Genomic DNA, 25433 nt, shown 5'->3' with positions numbered 1-25433 from the left:
CGTGTCTATTTTATGCATTTAAGACGACAAATGATAGTAAGCTCAATGGCAAACACGCATGTGACTGCGATCAAGGCTCAATGGAAGGCCCAGCTAGGCACCTTTTACTAGGCACTTCCCTAACTGCAGGCAATGCTAACTAACATTATCCAAACCAAGTAATGCATATTATTTTGGTCTAAATTCTCAAACACTACAAACAGCCTCAGAGAAAACCATCATTAAAAGGCATTAGCCAGTCTATTCTATCTCATACTGTAGATCCACACATACCTATAGTGTTGGTATCTCTTTAGCACGAGTAAGTGCCCCGATAAGCACATGTTTCAAAATAAAATTTTCAATACCCTTGTATAAGTAAATAAATGAATGCCAAGACCCACTAGCTCAAGTTGTGGTGAGATGGTGTGGAAAGCCCAAGGTCAAGGGTCTATTCTGATGGTGGTGGTGAAGGTACCATGTACAATGTACAATATTGAAAAGAGACTATGGTTCCACTTGACTTGTCACCAAAATGGACACTACTCGTCATAATAGTATTACACCGAAAATCAGTTTGCGACTTAACGAAATGCTCTACATATAAGTGAATTCTATACAATTTATCAGTTGTGTGACATGCAAATGGAACTTGAGATTGAGTTATTTCCATATTAATCTGATTACTAGGGGACACTCGTTATTCACTTGTTCACTCAAGAGAGATTATGGTACATGTTCTATTCACTTCATAATTCTTGCGGTACATATTTTGTTCGTTACTGTAAATAAATTTTGAAATGATGGTGTTCGAGATCTTTTGAAGCAACATTATGTTACAGCAAACCTTGCAGATGAGCCTGATTTCAGGCAGATTGGCATCTGTTTTCTGAGAACAGCCCCATTTCATCATCTCGACTGAACCGACTATGTGTACAATGCGGCAGATATGCTTCAGATGTTTGCGACCAGAACTGTCTGTGCTCCACTGCCTAGCACTCAATACTTGTCCTAACACAATGATATGACCAAGCAATGTATGCCAGAGTTTTCTGAACAGATATAAGAATGAATATTAATTTATCATGATACAGAAGTCTACAGAAAACAGAAGTAGCCAAGTCAGAAAGTGATCTCATTTATGAAAGGCCAGGACTGGGACCTTTCAGAGAGTAAACCATCCAGTCCGAAAGAAAAACTCTACTCAAGGTACCATCACACAGTGTACGAACAATCATCTACAAGTTATTCTGGATCTAAAATTTAATGAGGTTCATACTATAACAGCTGATCATCCAGCTTTCCCGATACCTTTTGCTGTTTATTCTGTTCTGATTCCATCACTGATGCAGCTGATTGAGCTGCGTGCAATGGGGACGAATTTTGGGCATTTGCAGGCTTCCTGACTGGATTGGGTAGAGAATGCCTTCTGTTTACATCCTTACTGGGTCGCTGTTTTGGGTTGCTCAAAGACCGTCTCCTATTCAATATGCTGCTTGATTTCTCATTCCCATCTGGCTCCTCTAACCTTGGCTTTGAAGAATCAAGAGATACTCTGGACTTCTCCATTGTCTGCATGTCTAAAGCTGGTTTCCTTGTCCTGTTTTTACCTCCATCCTCCTCTGAAGTCACAGACTCTGCAGGTTGATTGGAATCATAATGCAAAGCATGAAATTCTCCTGGCCGCCCACTTATCCAGCGATCAAGCCAAATCCAGCTCCACGAAGAATTGTCAAGTCCATAGTCAAACAAGGTTTCCGATGTCACCTTCGCATGAGCTCTCCACTGAAACAATTTCACTTGCATGTGAAAAACCTTCCTCTATTTTTCTCTCAATCTCTCTTCTCTATTCTATTATTTGTAATGGCACTCCTGTTCAATTCCACCAACTTTGCTATACGTCAATTATTGTCCTATAGCCTTCATCCTGAGACAGTTGTGATTGTGCTAGAAAAAAAAACTCCAGGAATTTGTAGCAGTGATCCTAAATAACTGATGTCTATAAATTCAGAAAAAGTATCAAATCTGCACTCGAGGAAATCCTCCATTATATCAGCATGCACTTCTAAAGGAAATAACAGTAAGCATTTTTTCAAGACCAGAAATGAGCTAAGAAGGAAGTGATGTCATTAATACAAAGCCACAAACATGAGGAAAGAAGAACATGGTGCATTTAACAAAGTTCAGGAGTGAATTTATTTGTTTTCTTTCAGTGCAATGCTTTTTGAACTTGAGCACGTGGCCTACGTAGCAGCATGAAACTTTGTGGAGAGGACTTATGTGACAACATGACATGGGTTGGTGATGAATTTATGAGATTACTTGGACAACAAACCGCATGGATAAGTACACACTGCATGATTTTATGGCATTTGTGGATTTTTGACTTGTTGACTAAGAAAGCTCATATTAGCTCATATTTGCCTTAGTGATATGAGTCCCTAGGCTGTGTAAAAATGAGGGCTTTTGAGAGCCATAGAGGAAGCTATAGCTTATAATAGGCACTTATTGAGTCATTGTGAGATGAGTAAGCAAGAGATCAAATAAGGAGAAGATGATGTAATCAAGAGACGAAGAAGTTTATTGAACTGAAGTTACCAGCTACTGAGGTTTTTTTCTTATCATCAAGTGAATGAGAGGTACGCCCCATGTGTTTGTGTATTGGTTCCCTAGAAACACAAGATAGGCCTTTTGCAGCAAAGAATTGAGAGTTAGTTTTGCATGATAATTACAATCTCATGCAAGATGCTTGAATTTTGCCTCTTGTATATAGATAACTCGGGCCGTATGTATGTTATGGTTAATGCACTTGTCAAATGTGATAGCTATAATATAAGAGACCTTGGTAGTCCTAACCAGAGCTGTCATGTACGAAAGGTATGATACCATATGGTATGATAAAATATGGTATGAAATGGAACCTTAAGATTTTATAAGGTACAATACAATTAAAAAAATATTTTAACTTGATTATTTTGAACTAGAGATGATAGAACAAATGTTTAAAGTCTAAACAACAATGCTATTAGAGTATATAAGGTGAATACTTGAGGGCAACATGCCTAAACCTCTATGGCGTATGCCACATGTGCAACATGCACTACAACTTACGAGTACTTAGATGGAAGTGGATACATTATACATGAATGATCATACAAATAATAGAAATGAAGGTTTGAGAGAGAGAGAGAGAGAGAGAGAGAGAGAGAGACAGACAGACAGACTTTTACGAAAAAAAAAAGAAAGAGAGAGAGAGAGACACACACACACAATATACTTGTGGTGTGTCCACCAATGCTAATGAGGGGAACTCATCACTAAGGAATAATTGTTTCAAGGCACCTTTACATGTGTGACCTAAGAAGCATTGAACTCCCTTGAAGTTGGTCAGAGGGGAAAGGTCTATAATTACTCTAACTTTCAAGGAGTCAGTGGCTATCCCATTCCTCAACACAATGTACCCTAAAAACATAGTTGCCTTCGTACGTCATACGGACAGATTCGTATGGTACCGTACGGTACGTATCCATATGAATTCGTACATTAAAACAGGCCTATTTCAGTCACCTTGCCTGGGCATCTTGCATCCCACGTCACGCATTTTCTACATCCCTGCTTTTACTCCGCCTGGCTGCGTGGCACTTTCTGGGGGGTGAGAAGCCTTGGATACCTCATCCCACCCCCTTTTCCAGCCATGCACTCCCCTCCCCAGCCCTCTTTGGATTCCTTCTAGCTGGCAGCCCTCTCTTTGACCATTGACCCCTCTTTGACTATTTGAACTTTGACCCTTCTCTCATCTATAAAAGGTGCTCCTCTCCTTCATGCTTCCACACCAATTTAGCAAGCACTTACAATTCTCATCTTCCTCTCTTGGATCTTGATTCTTGAATAGACTTGTGATTTGTCATTCTCAAATCTCACCTCCCATACCCTCTTTCCCGCACCCTATTGAAGCATTTGCCATTCTCAAATCTCATCTCCCATCCCCTCTATCCCGCACCCTATCAAAGCATTTGCCATTCTCATCTCCCATCCCCTCTCTCTCGCTCTTGCTCTTTCAACTTTACCCCAACCCTCGGGCCTCTCGAGTCTCCCTCCCTTTCAACTTTCAAGACTCAACTTTCAAGTTTCAAGAGTCGAGACTCTCTCTCTCTCTCTCTATTTTTTTCCGTAAAACTCTCTCTCTCTCTCTCTCTCTCTCTCTCTCTCTCTCTCTCTCTCTCTCGGGCTTCTTTATCCGTCATCGGAACCATGACTCGTGAGAAGTATGTTGCCTTCAATTTGCATGCGATCCATGTGGAGAGGGTCACAAAGAAGTCCAACTCCCACCATTGGACAAGCAAGTATTGCGGGAAGCTCTACACAAGTGGTGCAACTCGACTTCTCCAACATCTTTCCAAGAGGGGGGGCAAGTTGCAGATCCCTCAAAACATTGCGGAGGAGATTCTCGCCAAGATGAGAGGAGGATCCACAAGAGGAGGAGAAAGTGGCTTATCGACACCAACTCCTATGCCTACTAACGAGGAAGCATCCAATGTGGGCGTATCTTCAACCAATGCGGGAGAGGCCTCTACCATTGGTGGTGGGAGCTCCACATCCGCATCCGGCTCCAGTAAAAGACAAAGAGTGGAGGCTCGTGCGGTGCCGAAGAGACAATCCTCTCTCTCTCAAGCTTCCGGCCATGTGCGTGGATCAGTTGCCTTTCTTAGAGAAAGGCAACGACTTGTGGACATTGAAATTGCACGCACGGTGATTAAGGACAATCTTGCCTTCAATGTTCTAAAGCAAGAGAAATGGAAGAAGATGATAAAAGCCATTGCCAATGTGGATCCATGTGAAGGATGGACCGGTGTTGCATACAATGGCATGAGGACGAAAAAGATTAATGAAAAGGAGAGGATTGATAGAGCCCTTGATCCTATTTGGGCCGCATGGATAAAATATGGTTGCTCCATTCTCACCAACAAATGGAGTGATCGTAAGAAACATGACATCATCAATATACTCGTCTCATGTCCACTCAGCACTTACTTTTTGCGGGCCGTAGATACCAACAAGAGGGGGAGAAAAATGATAGGCGCATTCATCTACCGCCACATTCGAAAAGCTATCATTGAGATATACATTGCAATTTTCCGTTTAAATTTGTTTCACTTTCTTTCATTCTAGTATCTATGATCTATCTCGATTCTCTCTTTCCCCCCAAGCTGCAAGGCTCAAGTTTTAACTCTCTCTAGACTCTCTCTCTCTAACCTCCAATTTTCAAGTATTGTTAGTATTAAGTAATAAGTATACTTACTTGTAATTTGTAAATTGTGGTTGTAGATGGGTCCCTCAAAATGTGGTGCAAGTTGTTACCGACAATGCATCGAATTGTGGGCGTATGGGCCATTTGCTCGAGTCCGAGTTCCCTATGATTCTGTGGACTCCATATGCAAGTCATTGTTTGGACTTGCTCATGGAGAACATTGGGAAGCTCAAGTGGGTGAAGAGGGTGGTCCACAAAGCTACATCAATTGTCACATTCTTCATAGTAAAGGTAAAGGTGCTTGCGATGTATCGTAAGCATAGCACACTGGAGTTGAAGAAGCCTTCTTCAACTTGCTTTGCTTACATGTGGTTATTGCTAGAGCGCCTTTATGAGGTGCGGTCCGCCTTGCGCCAAACAGTGATGTCCACTCTATGGAACAAGTGGCATGAGCATAAGACAGAGGAGGCCAAAGCCATGCAATGCTTGTGCCTTAATGAGCAGTTTTGGCAAAAAGTCCGTGCCGTTGTCATTGTCATGACTCCCTTTTATAGGGTGTTACGTATGAGTGATTGCAAGGGGTCCACCATGGGCCTTCTCATTCACTTCTTTAGAGCGGCATTAGTGGAGGCACGTGCTTGTACAGTGATCACAGAGACACATCGTACACATGTTTTAGAGATAGCAGAGAGGAGATAAGCATGGATGTATAAGCCCATCTATGGTTTTGCCACATTGGTACATCCGGTCTACAAGTCACCAACGGTCATGGATGATAGTTCCGTTTGGACCAGCTTGCTTATTTGACTCATGTGGTCCTTGTGGATGACCACAATGCAGTGCTAGAGGAGCTAGGATGCTATGCAGATCAAAGAGGGCATGTGGCTTTTGCTTCTCCCACTTATTGGAGAAGAGAGTCACTTGTGAAGCCTTTATTTTGGTGGCAAAACTTTGGATACGCACTGGAGACCTTCAGCCCTTAGCCATGAGGGTCCTTGCCCAGGATTGCTCTTCGGGAGCATGTGAGAGAAACTAGAGTACCTATTCTCTTATTCACACAAAGATTCGCAATCGGCTTAGCACACGACAGTTAGAGCAGCTAGTCTATTGCTGCACTAACTTACACATGATGAGAGCTATGATGAGCATGGGTAGTCCAAAGGAGGTAAAGTTTAAACACTTAACCATAACATTTAAATTTTAAAATTTGTTGTTTTAACTTTTAAACTTTGAACTTTGAAGTTTATACTTTATAATTTAGACTTAAGCATTTACAATGATCAATCTTACGTGCATCACTGCATTGTGTAGTTGAATGTTGATACATTCAAGTTGATAGGCGACACTCTTCCGAGTATACATAAGGAGGTGGACGAGGAGGAGGAGATGATTTTTGCACGGCTCTATAGAGAGCTTATAGCAGCAGATACTCGTGACACTCGTAGTCAACGTGCTCGTGGGCGAGGAGTTCGAGTAGGTGGTAGCAAGGGCATGGTCATTCGATACCCTCCATCATCGAGGAGGGATGGTTCAAGTGGCTTGCAGACATATGTAAGGTGAGGCTCTAGTACCTCACATCCTGTGCCTCATGATGACATCCCCCCCTTGCCTACAGAACCACCACCTAGGGAGCCATCATTTGATGATGATGGTAACCTTATCAGTGAGGATGAGTATGAGTGTGTCTCATCATCGGATGCCGAGGAGTCATCTTCAGACTTTCTTGATTAGCACTCAGATGGTTCTGATGATGATGATTATAGTGATGCCTCATCATAGATTCATATGACATAGGTCTCTCTTTTTTTTTGTATCAAATATACTAGACTGTAGTTGTATTGCATGTTTTGCGCAACCCATGCAACTACAATGGTCACTCCATGTATTCATCTTATTCTGTAATGAAATGGCTATTTTCACTTTAAACATGTATTCTATGATCTATCATTTAATGATTTATGGTTTTTGTTATTTGAAAAATCATCTTCTTTTTTTTTGTACTAATATCGTACCGTACCTTATAACATCATAAGGTACCATTTAGTACCGTATTTTATCGTACCGTACCATATCATACCTTTCGTATTTGACAACTATGCCTAAAATACACCCATGCTTCACCCAAAATTGGCACTTTAAGGGGTTCAATGAGAGACCATATTGCCTATACCGTTCAAAGACTATTTGCAGCTTTTTCAAGTGCTCTTTCAAGTTGGTGTGGACACACAAGTTATCAACAAATACTTCCAACCATTCTCTAAGTGTGTCCTTGAATATGGTACACATGAAGCATTGGAAGGTAGCACGGGTTCCTTAGTTTTTTTTTCTAGGTAGACGCCACGTTTAGGAAGACAAGGCATCGGCCTCGGATCTGAATCATCCCCAAGAACATACCACACCCTTGCAAGGTGATGATCAACTGCTCTTAAGATTTTTTTTCTTTTCCTTTTCTATTTGAGGGGTTAGAACCCCTTTTAACACACCTCTGTACTTTTATATTTCAAGTATATTCAAAATTTTCTCTTCTTTATATTTTGGCAGGCTTCTCTAACTCTCTCTCACTACCAACAAAATCTCCTAAAAACAGCTGCCTAGCCGCTAGCAGAACAAGGTCACTAGGACTACCTTCTAAAGTAGTTCTTAGAATGCCTGACAATGTCTTGACAGGAGGCGAGGGATCTGGCCAAAAAATCGTTTTTTCAAATGAAAATGGACAGTACATTACTACAAGGATCAGTCCATACTACGTACGGAGACAATCCTGGTCCTAACAAAAATTAGTCTCAATAGCATCTCCTGCTCTTAGTTTAGATATAGATCTTCACTAAAATTAATCTCTTTGCAGCTTCTCAAACAGAATTAGCCTCATTCCCAACTAAAAGTTGAACTCCAATAACTCAGATAGGTTTAGGTCCCAATACAGGGAATTGATTACTTCATGTTTCCTCTCAAGTGAGCACATGCCTATCTTATGGTGCTTCATTGTAGAGAATGCAATCTATGCACTCTACACCTCACAACTATCCTCAAATGGATACCAATATAACTCTTGGTGCCACTATGCTGGGAATTTCACTCACACACTGTGCACCATTCCAAGGAACTCAAATGCAGGAGTTACTTCTCATGCCTAGGGTGACCCCTTCCATCCCTCACTTGGCCACTCAATTAAACACATGCATCATCCAGCAGCTACCCACATTGCATATCCTAATCTCCATGCTGCACATGGATCCACCATGCAAGGAATCCCTCTTTTGCATATGATGGGCATTCGGGGGTCAATCTCAAGTGTATTCCATTCCTAAACCCAACACACCTGCGTGCCAGAACATCCTAGAAAGAATAGATTTTGCATATATTGCCACAAGCCCAGCTACATTGACAGTGCATGTCGTACAAAGGCTGGGCAATCAATAGGTAACCAGAATTTAACTACCAACTGGACCTCAATCACATCAAGAAGCAACTAGACTGACCCCCCTTGGAGCCAAGAGGGGGTTTTGATTATGCACGTAATCAAACCCTTCAGCTAGCACCTTTTGGGACTCTTGAAGGCTTGATTGGCAAGAGCCTTTATGCTTCCCCTCTAGATAGCCCTTAGGACAAGGTTAATAGGATCTTTAGCTAGAATATTGTATACACTCTGCTACAATCCTCTACATTTACCTACATCCTTAGGCTTGCAAGAAAAGCATCTCAATATGAAGCACAAGTGTGCATATTTCGAAGTTTTCTTCTGGTACCGACATGCTAGCCTTGTATTACAATTCCAGGCTAACATTTCCAAGATCTGCCAGTTCTAATTGAGCTCCACGGTCTCTCCTTGTTAAGCCCCATTTCTTCAACCATCATGGATTCGGAGCTTATCTGCCTCATCTCTTAAGGCCAAGTTTCAGAACCCATTGATGCTACCTCAAAGTCCATTTCTTCTCACAGGTTTCCAACTCATATGCTTCTTAGAACGTTCATCAGGTTCATTATGCATCAACTAGCACTTGATGGGAAAGGGGGCCCTAGCTCCTCTTCTGCCTGTGGCATCAGCATGATGGTGAGAGGGGTGCTTTCCGTCATTTACATCTAAGGATTGGTTTGTCCTCTATTGTCTTCAACATTGGCATCCTTTTCCAATTGTATCTACACTAACATGCATTAACATTGTACAAGGACACTTTGAGAGAGTGAACAATAGTCCTAGAGGGCACTGCTCGAGTGAAAACCCATTCTACACATGTCCCATTTGGCATTCCCTTTACATAGCATTGCGTTTCACAAAACTTGGCACTTTGCTGGTCAAAAAGGTGGTCTTCAAGTGAAACCCCTTGCATAGGTGGAAGCATATATGTCCCTTTTGCTTCTCTGGGCAGAGCATTTGAGCTTCAATGACTCGTTCTTTGTTCTAGAGCAGCCATCTCAACTCAGCATCCCTACTTCTTCATGAGGGCGTTGCACAACTAAGTTCCCCCGTGTAGAACTTTAAAGCCATAGTATACACCAATAAAATTGATTTACCAAAAAGTAAATAGAAATAAGAAGAAGAAGATACCCAAAAGAAGATAATCATCACCTCTATATTCCTAGTAGGATTTAGGATAGCCCTTTTATGGCATGCTTTATTAAGCGACTAAAATTACAGTTAGCACCGATCTCAGAATCCCAGGTATTAATCCTCATCTTGTCTCCTGAAAAAGGACCCAAAAAGCATTTATTTCTGATTAACAAAAACGAATAGCTTTTATTTTTGAGCAGCAGGACAAATGACCAAAATCCTGTTGAGTCAATGCTTAGTTGCACACACACATGCACTCTCACAGTGAACATTGAACAGCAAGAGGAGAGATTGCTGCTGTGGGGTCAATGCTCAGTGGCAAGCACATGCACACGCACTCACAATGAACAATGAATAGCAAGTGAGAAGAGAGATTGCTAAGGTATCATAGTACCACATCCAACAAGGGTGTTCAGAGCTTGGTATCAGCACATAGAGCACTCCTTTCTTGGCCATGGCTTCCAACAGTATGATTATGACCCCTAACCTCTATTTTAGATTGTCTGATAGGTAAGCAATATATGCCACTTTGTTTATTGATGATTTGATCATTACTTGGAGTGGCTTTGAGCACATTGCACACACTAAAGAGACACTGAGCACTAAGTTTGAGATGACAGATCTTAGACTTCTTCACTTTTTCCTTGAGCTAGAGGTGATTTAGGCACCCACTAGCATTTTCATCTCGTTGCAGAGATATGTGGCTGAGTTGTTGACAGTCTTTAGAATGATTTCTTGCAGGCTGATTTCACGGCCTCAAACCTAGCGTTCCAAGTTGTCCCAACATTCCTTACATGTAAGGACAGATGTCACTAGGTAGGCACTTGGTTGGGTCCCTGATATGGCTCATTTAACCCAACCAAATGTGACTCTTTGCAATTCTCATCTTGAGTTCATCCATGCAAAGGCCTCTTCAGCCCCCATTGGCAGGTCACTTAGCAGGTTTTGCAGTACTTGCAGGACCCCTTGCCTCTTGGGGTGCAAATCTCTTCATAAAGGCTAATCCATTGCCTTTTATTCTTCATCCTTTGTGTCCCTTGCGAGTTCAAGTACACCTAGGATCTAAGAGGGAGTGTTAATGGTCATGGTCATCTCCTAGTTATGAGCCCTAGGTGAGGAACATTTGGAGCTCTATCCAGGTCCATTGATTTGGTCATGTTTGGTCGTTTTGTCATTTGTTCCTATTTTTGTGCCTTGTCCATCTTTTTGTCTCAAGGCACCACCCGAATGCTTTCAGGGTTTATTTGGGTTCCACCACCCAAGAGTATTTTTAAGATTTCTTACCTATTCATAAGTCCACATGTCAATTGGCCATTATCACTTCCTGCCTTCTCGCTTCTAACACCCTCACTATAGCTGCACACTATAGCACGTGGAGTAACTGATCATTGTATTCAGCTTTCATCTAATATTCAGTTGAGTTCTATCTTCATTGGCGTCATCATTTCTTCTTGTTCGAGCATTCCTCTCCCACTATTCTCTCTCACACGAAAACCCTCGTGCCTCATTCACACTTGCCCAAATCTAGCTTATTTAATCTTCTTTTTAAGCTAGTACTTCAATGCACCTAAGTAATTTCATTGGATTGCACATACGGTATAAAGGTATGTCAAGCCTACTTACTCTTATGACTTCTCTTTTAGTCAAGAACTAACCATGCAAGGATTTACAATTTTGATTGCATTGGAGACTTGGATACCCAGTGCTCTCGTGATGTATATGTATCTCCTCTAGCTCAGCTCTAATCATTTGGCCAAGCCAAAAACAAGAAATTGCAGCTGCATTTTTAATCGACCCTAAAGACCAAGCCGTGTATGATGGTACCCCATGGGTCATCTGTTTGAGGAGCTTGACGATAGAGCTGTAGTTTCCATGCCAAAGTGCAACAATGATCTATTGCAATAGCTAAAGTGCCATAGCACTTGCTAGCAACCAGATCATTAACAACAAGGCATAACACATTGGAGTTTCACCACCACTTTACCATAGAGTGAGCAAAGCTAGGCAACATCCACCTAGAGTTTGTGCCTTCGTCAAACAACCACACCAACATATTAACCAAACAAGTTAACCGCCCAATCCTTTAATACCTTTGCTAGTGAATCACCATTTATCCACCTTCCCCTTCAACATCAGCCTTAGTCGAGAGGGGACCCCCATAGCTTTCCCTTCCATTGTTTGGTGGTGGCATGAGGCAACTGTTGAACTAAAAATGCATTAACTTTATTAAAATAGCACCAAAACTTAATTAATTAATGAATTAAACATTTTATTAAGAAGAAATGTGTTCTTAGAGAGTGATTGTGTCCCATCAGCACAAACCCTAATTGGGGAGACCCAAACTTTCTATAAATAGGCATGCCGCCCTCCACTCAGCCACAATCTCGTTTTTGTGGCTTGCAAGTGCCAGATCTTTGCTATCCAGACCCCATTCGCAAAGGATATCTCAGCCAGATCTCTCCATCATTGTTGTCTACCACTCGTCGCCTGCTACCAAGCCTTCTACCGCTGTACCAGACCCCCGTCTATTAGCTGCCACCTACTATCCAAGGCTGAAATAGCCTGTGTTTACAGCTTTCCCACCTTCTAGAGCTGCCGTACAGCTTATCCTACTATATACCAAAAATAAATGTTAGTGGGTAGAGAAATGTGGCAAATTACAAGGCTCTCCATAAAACTAAGTCACTTAGTTAATTTCTAGTGGGGACAGATTTTATAGGACTGAAGTTGTCTACATGAGGATTTGAGAGGATGGAAGTATGTCACTCCATCAAGGATCCTTTTCCACTTTAGGTGCAATGCTATTCTTTTTTTTGAAAGGGTTTATGAGTGGAGAAATTCAGCAAATGACAAGGCTTGACTTGAACAAAAGTCACATTCTTCACTCTCAAAGGGAGAAGACTTCACACAATTCAAGTTGTATGCATGAGGTTCTTGAAGAATGGGAGTATGGCAATGCATTAAGTATACTTCATGGTATAGTAGGACCTAAAGGCAATTGCTACCATGGAGTGTTTAGACCAGGTCTTGATGTCAAAGTGCAGCAAACGCAGAAGCGGATGACCGGACTGAAAGAAAATGAATACAAGAGAAGGGGGAGAGAGAAAAGAAACAGTAGAACATAGAAATTTGTAGTAGATGAATGCAGAAATGAAGAACTCAGATGTGTACAAGGGTTCTCAAATGTATCTCCATGAGTCAATCCCTTTGCCCACCTAAATCCAAGTGAATGATGACTGAAGCAGGCTAAAAAATAAATAGGCCGAAAAACACAAATATAATAATCAGGTCGGCCAATTAAAAATTGGTGGATTGCTGCCGAAAAGCAACCACTGAATAAAATAATGCATAAAATGCTACGCAATAAAAATGGACTGCCATGCAGCATCCTACATGGCCTATCTCGCCTACCCGACTACTCGAATATGCTGGAAATGACCTATAGACTGCATAGAACTGTCCAACCTAAAAATAGGACATGCATAATTGTGCCCAAGAGTGCTAACCATACAACGGCAAATTGCCAATACCTCTCTAGGGGATGAATAGATCTCTAACACCCCCTCTTAGATCATGGACAAGGCATGAGGCTCACGGATCTGGAGTGTTGTCAAAGAATGGCCTAAGGAAGAGCCTTCATAAACAAATATGCCAAGTTTTCCTCTATCTTGCAATATACCACATCAATGGTCTCATCCAAGAACCTCACCCGAATGAAATGGTATTGTATCTCAATGCGCTTTGATTGAGCATGGAATACAAGATTCCATGCTGAAGCAATGCAACTCTCATTGTCGCAATGTAGTGCAGTAGGACCTATCTAAGAATAGCCAATCTCTCCTAACAACCGTCAAAGCCACACTATCTCACATGTGGTAGAAGATGCCGCTCTATACTCTACCTTTGTAGATGATAAGGCAACCATGGGCTACTTCTTGCACATGAACCCAAAGTGAAGCAATATCCTGTTGTTGACCTCCAATGGTCAACATCTCTAGCCCAATCTGAATTCAAATCTGCATTCGTCTAGCCTTGTAGAACCAAGGCTAAATAACCTGTACCTGTTGAATAATAAATGCATATGTCAAGGGTCCCATTCAAGAACTACAAATCCCTCATAGTAGCTTGCCGAATTCCAATGAACCAGCTTGGGTTCAATTATGAACCTTGCAAGCAAATCTACAAGAAAACGCAAATCTTTCCGACTTTTAAGAAGCCAAATCAATGATCCAATCAACTGCTTGTAGTAGGTAGCATCCACCGTTAGTGAATCTGCATGGACTGTAGTCTTCCAGTTCAGATCCATGGAAGTAGAAATAGCCTTACACCCCTCCATCTCAAACGTAGTCAAAAGCTCCTACATATACCATTGTTAGGAGATAAAAATCCCTTTTGGAGTCTGCCAAATCTCATGACCTAAAAAGAAGTGAAAAAGATCCATATCCATCATCTCAACATCTTGTATACTTGACCTTCAAGGCATGTTCACCTATCAAAATGAGATCATCAATATAAAGCACTAACAGTGCATGCCCTCCCATTGAGGTATGAACATAAAATTGGGAATCAACAAAGGAACACCAATACCCTAATTTCTCTTGGAGAAACAAGTCTATCTTCTCGTTTCAAGCGCGTGCAACCTGTTTGAGGCCGTAAAGGGCCTTCTTCAACCTGTACCCTTTGCCATTGGAATCTGGATAAGAAAAAACCAAGAGGTTGCTCAACATAGATCTCCTCCTTGAAATCTCCATTAAGGAATGTAGAATTCACATCAAGTTGATAAATCGGACAATTCCTATGCCTAGCTAAAGCAAGAATGGCCCTAATAGTAGCCATCTGAACTATAGGTGCAAACCCATCATGAAAATCCACTCCTAGCTATTGCATAAATCCTTTTGCAATGAGTTGCGCCTATGCTTATCCAAAGTACCATCACTATGGTACTTGATCTTGAAGTACCCACTTGACTCCAATCACCTTCCAATGAACACGTCGTGGCACAAGATCCCAATTGCCATTCCGCTCAATAGCATCCGACTCCTATTCCATAGCCTTCTTCCAATGTTATGACTGCAAAGCCTTCTTCATGGAGATCGGCTCCCTATCTTGTATGGTATAAGACATCAAACAATATTCAGTACAAACAAGCTCGGTGGAGTGTACCTAGTTACTTCAAGATCGCCCCATGCCATCCTATAGTTGTTACTCCTCAAGAACTCCCTCAATTCCTACATCATGAAGTGTATCACGTTATCAACAAAGAGGAGGCCAATACTCCTCTTGCACTCTGCCTCTACTGAAGCTTTTGGAACATTTACTAATGGTGGCTCAATGGGTGACTCCAGTGGTAAAGCAGTCTCCTCCTCCACTAGAGTACAAGATGTTCAACACCCCCCTCTACAGCGGGAAACTCCACAAACCGAACATCTTGATTCGTGTATATCTCCTATGAAATGGGATCATAAAGTATGACTCCCTAGTACTGCGAGCTACAACCCACGAACACATGTCGTTTGGAAGCGGGCTCAAACTTATCTCTCTATTTCTTTGAGATGTGAGCATAAGCAACACACCCAAACACCTTGAAATAAAACACATCCAACTTTTGACCAAAATAAGCTTCAAAAGGTGTCATACCAACCATGACCAATGTAGAGAATCAATAAAGGATGTGGATAGCGATGGCCACTACTTCAGCCCATGGATACTGAGGTGTCTGTCGATGCTCCATCGTAATCCATGCCATCTCAATCACATTGCGATTATTCTACTCCAATATGCCATTCTCCTAAGGTGTGTTCGTGTTGGCAAACCCCTAATGAATGCAACAGTCTACACAAAACCTACTGGCTCATTGGAGACAAACTCCCCTCCTTTGTCAACGCACAAGGTCTTGAGTGTCCTGCTAGACTTTTTCTCCAAGATCAACCAATCCCTAAAGTGTAAGAACGTTTCTAACTTAGCTCTAAGAAATATACCCAAGTCACCTTGCTAAAATCATCAACAATTAGCATAAAGTATAAACTTCCCTTAGGGTACTCCGTTCGCATCGGTCCACATAACTCTATCGAAACATGCTCCAAGGGCCACTTAGCCCTACGTGAAACCTTGCTAGGAATCACATCTTTATATTGCTTACCAAGATTGCAAGATACACATGGTGGATAGTTGACCCCAATCTCTAGCAATCCACACATAAGCGGACCACGAGTGGTTTTCTAAAGGTAATCATAGTTGAGATTGCCAAATCGAGCATGCCATAGCTCAATATAAGTTTGAGAAGAGTGAAAAAGAGAAGAAAGGTTGATAAAGTCCACATCTTGTAGACCCTATTATCCTCATGACCTGCACAAAGAACCTATCAAGAATCTCTATCAAGAACTTGGAAAGAGTCCTTATCAAGCTTGACTATGAGACCAAGAGCACAAATCTTGCTCACTAAAAGAAGATGATATCCCTAACCCAGCACATAGAGAGCTTTTGATGTGTGGATACCACCTTGAAAATCCGAAATTAGTTACATATCACCTTTACCCTTGATAAGGACAAAAGAGTTGTCACCTATGAGAACTTGCCCATATATCAAATGCATACAGGTAATACCATCTATAAAAGGAGTCGTGTGGTGGGGAGCGCCACTAGCCATACTCCACTCACGAGGCTAGGGAGCCAACATCACTATATTAGATGCTATTGGAGGAGCATCCTCAATCACCTCCAAATGGAGGAAGGCGGCCAATGAAGGAGCAGCCACTGCTCTTGGGCCTTCGAAGTTCATAGTTTTCTCTTTCTTGGCATCCTTCTTGTCCTTATCGAGGCAATCCTTCTTCCAATGACCTATCTTGCCACAAATGTGACAAGTAGACTCCTTGGCTTTATCTTGCGTGGCCTTCTCATCCTTCTTCTTCTTGTTTGAGTTCTTCCCCTTATGTTGGAAATATTGTCCTGTCAACACCTCCGACTTAGGAGCATTTTGACGTTTGACATATTCCTCCTGGTCCATGAACATTGGAACCAACTCCTCCCACTTAAGGGTACCTACCTATCTTGAAGCAATCAAGTCGGAATAGAATGTAGTAAATCGAGCCAGTAACTACCAACAAAGAGTTATCACCATGTCCTCTAAGAGGATCACCTTCCTTGCCATCTAGCCCTGCATTTATAATTGACAAAGCTTCTTGACATTCTCCCATATGAAAAGCGGACTTGGACAAGTTCAACATCCGTATCTATACCTCTAGAGACATCCATTTCATAATGGTCATCCAATTTTACAACTAGTCTAATTCCAACCATATCTCCCAAGTAATTGTCAAATGCCAATGTGAGCTATAATGATTGTAGTGAGAGAGAGAGAGAGAGAGAGGAAAGAACAGATGTGGGCATTCAATTTATTGCAATGTGCATGTACCTTGACCAACTCAGCTTTCTCATCAACAAAAAGCTTGGAGGCATCACGAGCAATAGGACGGCTCTATAGCCTCAATCACGAGCTCCGCCAAATCATACCACTCTAGAATGGCAAGCATCCTTATCCACCAGATGCAGTAATTCTCCCCATCAAGCTTTTGATCGAAATGAAGAGCTGGTAACATGGGGATCTTACAGTCAATAAGAACCTAAAACTCCACGTCGATCTTGAAAGACATTGTCACCTGAATAACTTGCACAAAAATAAGAGCAATCCCCCTTTGACTCCCAAACAATGTCTACTAGGGCTTCCTCAACTCATCCCAAACCTGTTTCAACCGCCGCAAGTGATGAAAACTCAAAATCAGCTCCAAAAGGCTGAAATGCAGCCTTTACTCCTTCACAGCAAAAAACAGCACCTTGGCTCCTTTCCCGCACTTCATGTGTTTGCCTCACCCTTCGAATGCTGAAAATGCAAGCTTTTGTCGTGCTGAAATCTGCCATTCAGGTCTATCAACGATCAATAAGCCCTTCAACGCTGCTCTAAGACCGTGTCAAAGTGCAGCGAATGCGGAAGCATGTGACTAGACTAAGAAAATGAGCATGAGAGAAGAGGGAGAGAGAAAAGAGACAGTAGACGCAGATATCTGTAACAGACGAATGCTGACATGAAGAAGGCAGATGTGTACATGGGCTGTCAAATGTATCTCCATGAACCAATCTCTCTCTCCACCTAAAAACCAAGTGAATGATGGCAGGAGTAAGCCAAGCAATAAATAGGCTGAAAAATACCGATAAAATAACCAGGTCAACTAGTTTAAAATTGGCCGACTATTGCACAAAAGCAATCACTAAATAAACTAATGCATAAAATGCTGCGCAATAAAAATGGACTGCCATATGGCAACCTACATGGCCTATCTGGCCTGCCTGACTGCCCAGATATGATGGAAATGACCTATAGACTGCATAGAACTATCCGGCTTGGAAATGGGAAATGTGTAACTATGCCTGAGAGTACTAACTATACAACAGTAAACTACCAATACCTGTTCGAAAAGTCAAAAAACCCACAACTAATAACATCACTTTTTTTCTTTGCTTGTAGTTCTATTGATCTGAAAAAAAAAAAGCTCTATGCTTGGTAAAGCTCCTGTTCCATCTTTAGCTGCATCTTCTCTGGTTTGACATGCATAGAGTTGGACATTGTTGGATTAGGACAAAGTGGAATATTGGATCAAAGGATAAGTACATCATAAGATTTGTTGTCTAAGACTTCAGCATCTTCATTTGATAAGAAGGTGTCATAGCCTTTGTAAAATTTATTACATCCCTTCTGTTCCAACAGGAATTTCAAATGTACAAGGAGTTAATTCTCATAAGTGGACTTGGATGAGAACATTATCGTTAAAGACAAATTTGCTACAAGGCCTAAGTCGATGCATCCATTCATCATGTGTTGCTCCCAAGGACTAATCAATTGCTTGCCTTTAGTAGAAGCCCTTAGGGCATGAAAGACCCATCAACAAGTGAGGTGAAGATAAAGTGTAAAGAGCTCATCCAAAGAGCACAATGGACTTTTTGGCCTTACAATTTCGGAACTAAAAGAGATGGTGTTAACAGTTAGAGTCATGGGTGTACATGTTAGCGACTATAGTAAGTTCATGTGTGAATCTAAACATTCCCAATGGGCAGGGCACATTTCTTTTTCTTTATGATGTGGTCATTGTATTTGTGGCACCAGTTTATGGCCGCTTGGTCATTATTTTACTGCCCAACCTGATGTGTTTATGGTCCCAAATGCAGGACAACCAATTCATGTTTGAGTCCTATATATAGAACTAATGACTCCCTCCTCCAGTCCGTCTCATTCATTCAGCATACACCTACAACAAGTTCCATCGGAGAGGGGGAGCCACTACCAGTGCCCACATAGCCAGTGACACACTACTGTTTCTGTATTGTCTCTCATCTTGGTATATGCATCCCATTTCCCATGCATGTCTTTTCTTCTGAGTTCTCTTTGCAGTGTTCTTCTTTCTTCATAGTGTTTCTCTTTTCTTTTCTCTCTTGTGTTGTGCAGTCTATCACAACAGATTCACATGCTTCTATCACTGCACCCACTTCTAACGGTACACACTCTAGTTGTGAGTCTTACAAAGAGAAACATTGTAAGTTACTCTAGATGTTCTTGAGATCTGAACAAAGCAGGTTAAAACATTGAGTGTAAGTGAGTCTAGGGACTGATAACAATGTGGATGTGGCACGTTATCTTTTGTATGCTTTATGTCCTATGCATCACTTAAATCCGTCAATCGTCTTAGTCCATGTGTCTTACTCTTAGTAGGGCACGCATTTAGAGGCTAGCCTATTAGTAAAGAGCCCATGTAGCATGTATTTATCTCAAGAAGTAGATGGGAGGAGAGTTTAGCAAAATTTAATATTGCTACAATCAAAGAGCAATAGCACATCTCTTGTGATCTGCAAAAGGCAATAAGTTGGTCAAAGATCCTCAATCACCTAGTGGCTCAATAGCTTTGAGTTATTTGGCAACATTGTACATTATGTGTCATATGCTACAGAAGGCAAAGCTATGGATCCTACACCTACGCTCTTGAGATCAACAACCTATTATGGGTCAAGTACATGTCAATAGAGTTGAATTATAGCAACTCAGGATGTTGCAATGGCCTCAAGCATGTTGGGCTCAACAAGCTCAACAACAGGACATCGGCAAAGCTTTCACTGATTTTAAGGCTACCACTTACTCATGGCTCATTCTGGGGCTAGAGTCAGCAAGATATTGAGCTTGTCTAGGGCTTTATAGGCTTGTCAAGATCATGCTTGTCAGATCCTTTCGGAAACTAAAGTACAATCATGAAGGTCGTTTCTTTGAGCTTTAAATCAACTCAGTAATTGGGATGCAGGAGCACACTAGACAATGCTACTAGTGTGCCAATGCACTAAATGTACAAGTAGCAAGCCCACAAGCCTTGAAGTGCTGAAATGTTTGGAGAGACTTACCCCTTTCCCAGCAAATATAAATTCTGTGTGGGATAAGGCAAGATCCAAAATGTGGACAAGTGTACACTGTACTCATTTGCTACTAATGAACATACTTTCTTTTGAGTCTTTTATACTGATTCAGATGTCTTCTTGTTAAGCATGGTGACAAAGTTTATAAGTATGGTGGCAAATACTGATTGTATAAACAATTCACACCCTTTCACAAACCCAGTAAATTTTACCCATAGTCGTGACTCGCAAACCATCTCAAGTTAATCAGATCCCAATTTGAATATATTCAGTTCTTAAGGACTGCATTAGTTGACATGAACTTCAAACAAAATACTTGTTTGGTTCCAACTGTGGGAGAAGAAAACATATTAGAGTGCACTAGCATGCCAATATTGGAGACCCTTCAAACGATTATTCAAAAAAGTCATGAACCATGTGATGCCCCATAATCAAAAAGAGATGAATCATTGAATGCATAATACCTGATTTGAAAATGCATAAGCCATAGCTCGCTCCCGCTTAATGGCTGCCTCCTGCCTTAGTTTGATTTTAGCTAAAGTTTCCTCAACAGTCCCAATGCTATCATCCCAATCTGCCTGTCAAACATTCAATGCGTTACCTTTGAATAGTACGAGTCTCAAAAGGTCAACATAAAGCCATACTGGTATATTTGATGAGTCAGATTTCACTACAACTTTGGGGAGTACTAGATGTTCCAAAACATCACCAAGGGTAACAGTGAAACCATATGAGACAATCATGATCTGATTAGACCTTTTTAAAGAGCAGTAGCTGGTGCCTGGGATATGTCACAAATACTCTCACATTACATTGGCCACTTTCTTGCTTTTGGAATTACATCAATAGTCAAAAAATAAACTTGTCTTTCAGACTAAGGCAAAACAAAGCTACAGCAAGTGCCTTAGCCTGCAAAGGCAGAAGGTCGTCTAAGCCTAGAAAGAAGAAAACATAAAATTTACAGATTGATTGATCAATGTTATATAAAGTCACTTGCACTTGAGCTTTCTAATGCTTTTCGTCAATTGCTATTTTTTAACTTGATTTGGTCATCTGGGAACTCCTGCTGGAAGCAGCAAGTAAACTGCATGTCCCTATTTGCTATCTAGTTGACTTTTATTTTGACAAGGGAGAATGACTTTGTTTGCAAATGATTTTATCTAGTACTATTATTTTGCAAATTCATGCAATAGGAACAAAGCTAGGTTCTATGATTCTACCATGCCCATCCCTCGTAAGGTGCAACCAATGATCCATGGTGCAAAAAGTTGTAAGCCACCATTATGAGGAGAAGCCATGTGTGGCCCAAACATTGGTTGAGTCCTAACTTGTATGTCAAATGAGGCATATGCATCCAAATGGTAAAAATGTGGCCCATGTGAGTCCTAACTTGTATGTCAAATGAGGCATATGCATCCAAATGGTAAAAATGTGGCCCATGTGTGTCCAGCCTATCGATTAGATGGAGTAGTTAAGCACGTAGCAAATTCAAGAACAGTACATCGAGTTACAAGGTGTGGAAGTTATCAAGGACAAGTTATGAGGTGTGGAAGTTATCAAAGACCTCTGTTTTGGAAATTGGGTCCTAGAGGGCATGAAAGCGGCCCTTGGCTAGGGAGGCAGTGATTTGCAGGCAGCACCCCAAATCTAACGGAAAAGAAAATATTCATTCGACCAGCAAAGGTTAATAACATTGTTTGAGTCCTCTAGCTTTGCTACCCACACCCCATTCATGGAGAACATTCACCCAAAGCTGCCCATTGTTGTCTACATCAATTTAGTGCCTATTTCCAGCCTCCACCCTGTTGTTCTCTCACCTTCCAGCCATCACCTTGCTGATCCAGCCACACAGTTGCTGCATTTGCTACCTACTGACCCCTCTCCACAATTGGAGACTGCTACTGGACCACTTGTGGCTGCTAGCAACCATCCAAACACTATCGCCCTACTGTTTTTTATGTCGCTTGGCTGGGAGGACTACATCAGCATTTGCGTTTGCAGTTTTTCTACTATCACCGAGTCTTTCTCTCTCCTCAAGTACCTGCATTTTTTCTATCTATATCCTCACTACCCATCTGCATCAAACCCAACTTCTAATGTTGCATTTGCTGGTGTCCCTCGAAGGCTCCCTTACTATGTTTCGAGATCCATTCGGAGTATGACACACTCTCCAGCTCATTATCTCTATCTTGGTTCTTGAGACACGAGTTTGAGATTCAATATTCATTCACTGCATAGTGTGTTTGCTGCATGAGCATTGTATTTTTTGTAAACATGCACTTCAATAATTTGTGTGTTCATTGTCTCTCAATTACCCTAAACCTAACTATGTTCTATCAATTTGTGCTTTGTCATACAATTGGTTTTGTGTTTTCTGTGTTTAGGGCACTACTTCACATGGTATCAGAGCCAAGTTCTCTTTGAGATGCCTGGGACTTTGATTGGAAAGCTCATCCGTAGAAGTAGGAACAACAAAAGGGTTAGATGACTTTGAACACTTCCACACCACTTTACTCTCCACAACCAAACGTGTCCAGAAACAATCAAGAGTGGACCTCCCAGCTTGCCACTGATAGATCTAGCATTGCTAGAGTGACTTCCGACTACCATGGAGTCGATCAACCATACAAGATTTCACCTGTAGAGTACAATCTCATACTTATGCATAGGGCTTAGCAAGATATTGAAGGTCAGAATAAGTTTTCTCCTTTAGACTCGATGCATAGACCATGCAAGAAAGACAGAATCCCCACCATGGACTCGCCATCCGCAAGTGGAAACTAGCATGAACTATACACCACTTCCATCAGTCATCTTTACTCCAATGTCAAGTATGAACACATGTTTCTGATTCTCTTTAAGCTGATTTCTCTTTTTCTCAAGGGTCAAGAGATCCTCTTGATGAAGGGATTATTTGTAATGATTTTTTGTTTATGAGCAACGAAAAATACAAATTTTCCTTTCTAAACTCAAAAGAAGGTAAGAAATTGAAGCAAGAAGCTATAAGTATCCCTTCACTTCTTTTTCCTTTAAATGATTTTTCTCATGGTCAAATTGGAGTAGGTACATCCACATCCACATCACAATCATCTTTTCAATTCATACATTTAATAGATAAAAGGAACCCACTTCATTTTGCACTACTACACCCATCATAAATCCACTTGGTCTCAATTTTCACAAGGAAACCACATCATTTCCCACTTCCACACCAATCACAAATCCTTTTGGGCTCCCACCCTCACGTTCCACTACACCTTCCTTTTAGTCTCCATTAAGTGCGCCACATGTTCCACCACACACCACCTTGGGGGGATTCCACAAACTTAGGCACAGCCTTTAGGATATCTCCTTCCACCTATTCGGGCAACGTACCCATGATGGAGGCTCGGCCTCCCCGACACACACTTTCGGGCTATCTCTTTCAGAGTGCCTCCCAAACATACCCGAGTGTGCCCCAGTTAGTACCGTAGTTTGCCTCCATGGCATTACCTGCTGTTGGACTAATGAGTCGTTCGTCTATTCCCTAACCAACATTTCGACAAGGCTCACATATCACAGTGCCTCCACCTCCACCATTGGCACCTTATGGAAATATTTACGTTCCAGTGCCTCCACATCAATCAACATTCCTTGGACACTCACAACCTCTTTCTATCTACCCACCTTCTCCATCACTCTCTTATCCACCACTACCAAATCCACCTTATCCATCTCCATATCCTATACCATCCACCTATCGCCTACTAGCATCCCCTTTATTCTCATCAACCAAGCATACATTTTCCAACAAGACTCGTTTTAACGGGTCTAATTCTACCACTTGGTCCAATTTGATGAGGCATGTTTTGGATTCCCAAGGTACTTGCCCTCGGACAAGAACCCCAGTCTAACCCCTGTTGGTTTCCATATGAGTTTTGTCGCTCTTAAAAGAGCCGAAATGCCATAGCCATAATCGAGTTGATGCAAGGTCTTCTTCTGAATTCCATTCTCAGCTCCAATGCTTTGACCTTCCATCTGAGCATTGGGCCCATCTAGTTGATCGCTATATGGCACAAGATCAAACTTGGCGCATCAACTTAAACCATAAGCTACAAAACTTCACAATAAATAATAAGGATGACTTGAAAGTAAAGTTGGCTGAGTATCAACATCTCCTTACTCAGTTCTCAACCACTAGGGCCAATAAGTCCCCTAATGATCAAGTTACATTGTTCCTTAATAAGCTGCTGAAGAAATATTTCCATTTTGTATAGCAAGTGAAACTCGCAACCTCAAATGCCCACATTCTATGAATTTGAGTGTTAGCTATTCCATTATGCTCAACTATTCAATCAATTTCATGGAACAACCTCCTCAGAGGGGACCTTTGTTGCAACTTCTCAGAAGGGGCAACAAGGGAAGGGCAAGCAAACTCAAACTTCCAATCAAAATCCAAACCAAATCCAAGCTAATGAGTCACAAGGAATCTCCCAATCAAAACTCAAACTCAAGTGGTAGAATGTACCAAATAAAAATAGGTATTGTCAACATTGTCAAAAGGCTCATCACTTTGACAATGAGAATCATTTAAAAGCTAAGGGCAATTCGCCCAAGGCTCTGTCTCAAGCACATCCGGTGAGGGTACTCTCGCTCCCTCTCCACAATTGAGACAACAAGGTAGACCCATTACTCACATGGCAATTGGTCTTTTTGCTCCCTCTTCACCTGAGAAGAAGTCGGAAATGTCTACCCATCCTACTGTTGTGGACTTGAGTTATCGTGTTGTTGGGATAAAGGCCCTTCGTGTATAGTACACGTGTATTACTTAACTGTACATGTGAACGCATCCTTACGTGCCCTAAGTATAAATACATTTTATTCTTTGTGTATCAACACATTGTAAGTACACCCAAAATCGAGTCATACTTTCACACACACACACACACACACACACACACACTCTCTCTCTCTCTCTCTCTCTCTCTCTCTCTCTCTCTCTCTCTATGTCACTTTGAGAGAAGCATCCAACAATCATGAACCATTCGTGAAAAGTCAGACGTTCAACGGTGTCATGACGTTGCACGTCCACCATTGCAAATTTGAGAGTGGAGTTTTTTGCCAAGAATTTGAAAACATTAGTCAACATCATTAGGAGTTTATTTTCCGTTGTGTGTATCTTTTGTGTTTGCATTTGCATGACGCAAGAGCACGTGTAGTTAGGCTAGGCAC

General features: G+C 41.5%; 1 protein-coding gene across 2 annotated transcripts in view; it reads right to left on the bottom strand.

Moving 5' to 3' along the window:
* Positions 1-1093: 1093 nt before the first annotated feature.
* LOC148017964 (protein IQ-DOMAIN 5-like) overlaps positions 1094-25433 on the bottom strand; it is a 52680-nt gene continuing 28340 nt past the window's right edge. For both annotated transcript variants that reach the window (XM_087661210.1, XM_087661209.1), the window contains exons 5-6: positions 20687-20800; positions 1094-1764 (exon numbers count right to left, since the gene is read on the bottom strand). In XM_087661210.1, coding sequence (XP_087517336.1) covers positions 1258-1764; positions 20687-20800 — 621 coding nt within the window. In that variant the 3' untranslated portion in view covers positions 1094-1257. The remainder of the gene's footprint in view (positions 1765-20686; positions 20801-25433) is intronic.

This window comes from Lygodium microphyllum, chromosome 21 (genome assembly GCF_053477565.2).
Source record: "Lygodium microphyllum isolate KBCC chromosome 21, Lygodium_microphyllum_v1.1.10, whole genome shotgun sequence".
In the NCBI taxonomy this organism is placed as follows: domain Eukaryota; kingdom Viridiplantae; phylum Streptophyta; class Polypodiopsida; order Schizaeales; family Lygodiaceae; genus Lygodium; species Lygodium microphyllum.
The sequence above is the reverse complement of the archived record's forward strand: the minus strand, read 5'-3'. Positions and strand labels throughout refer to the sequence as shown.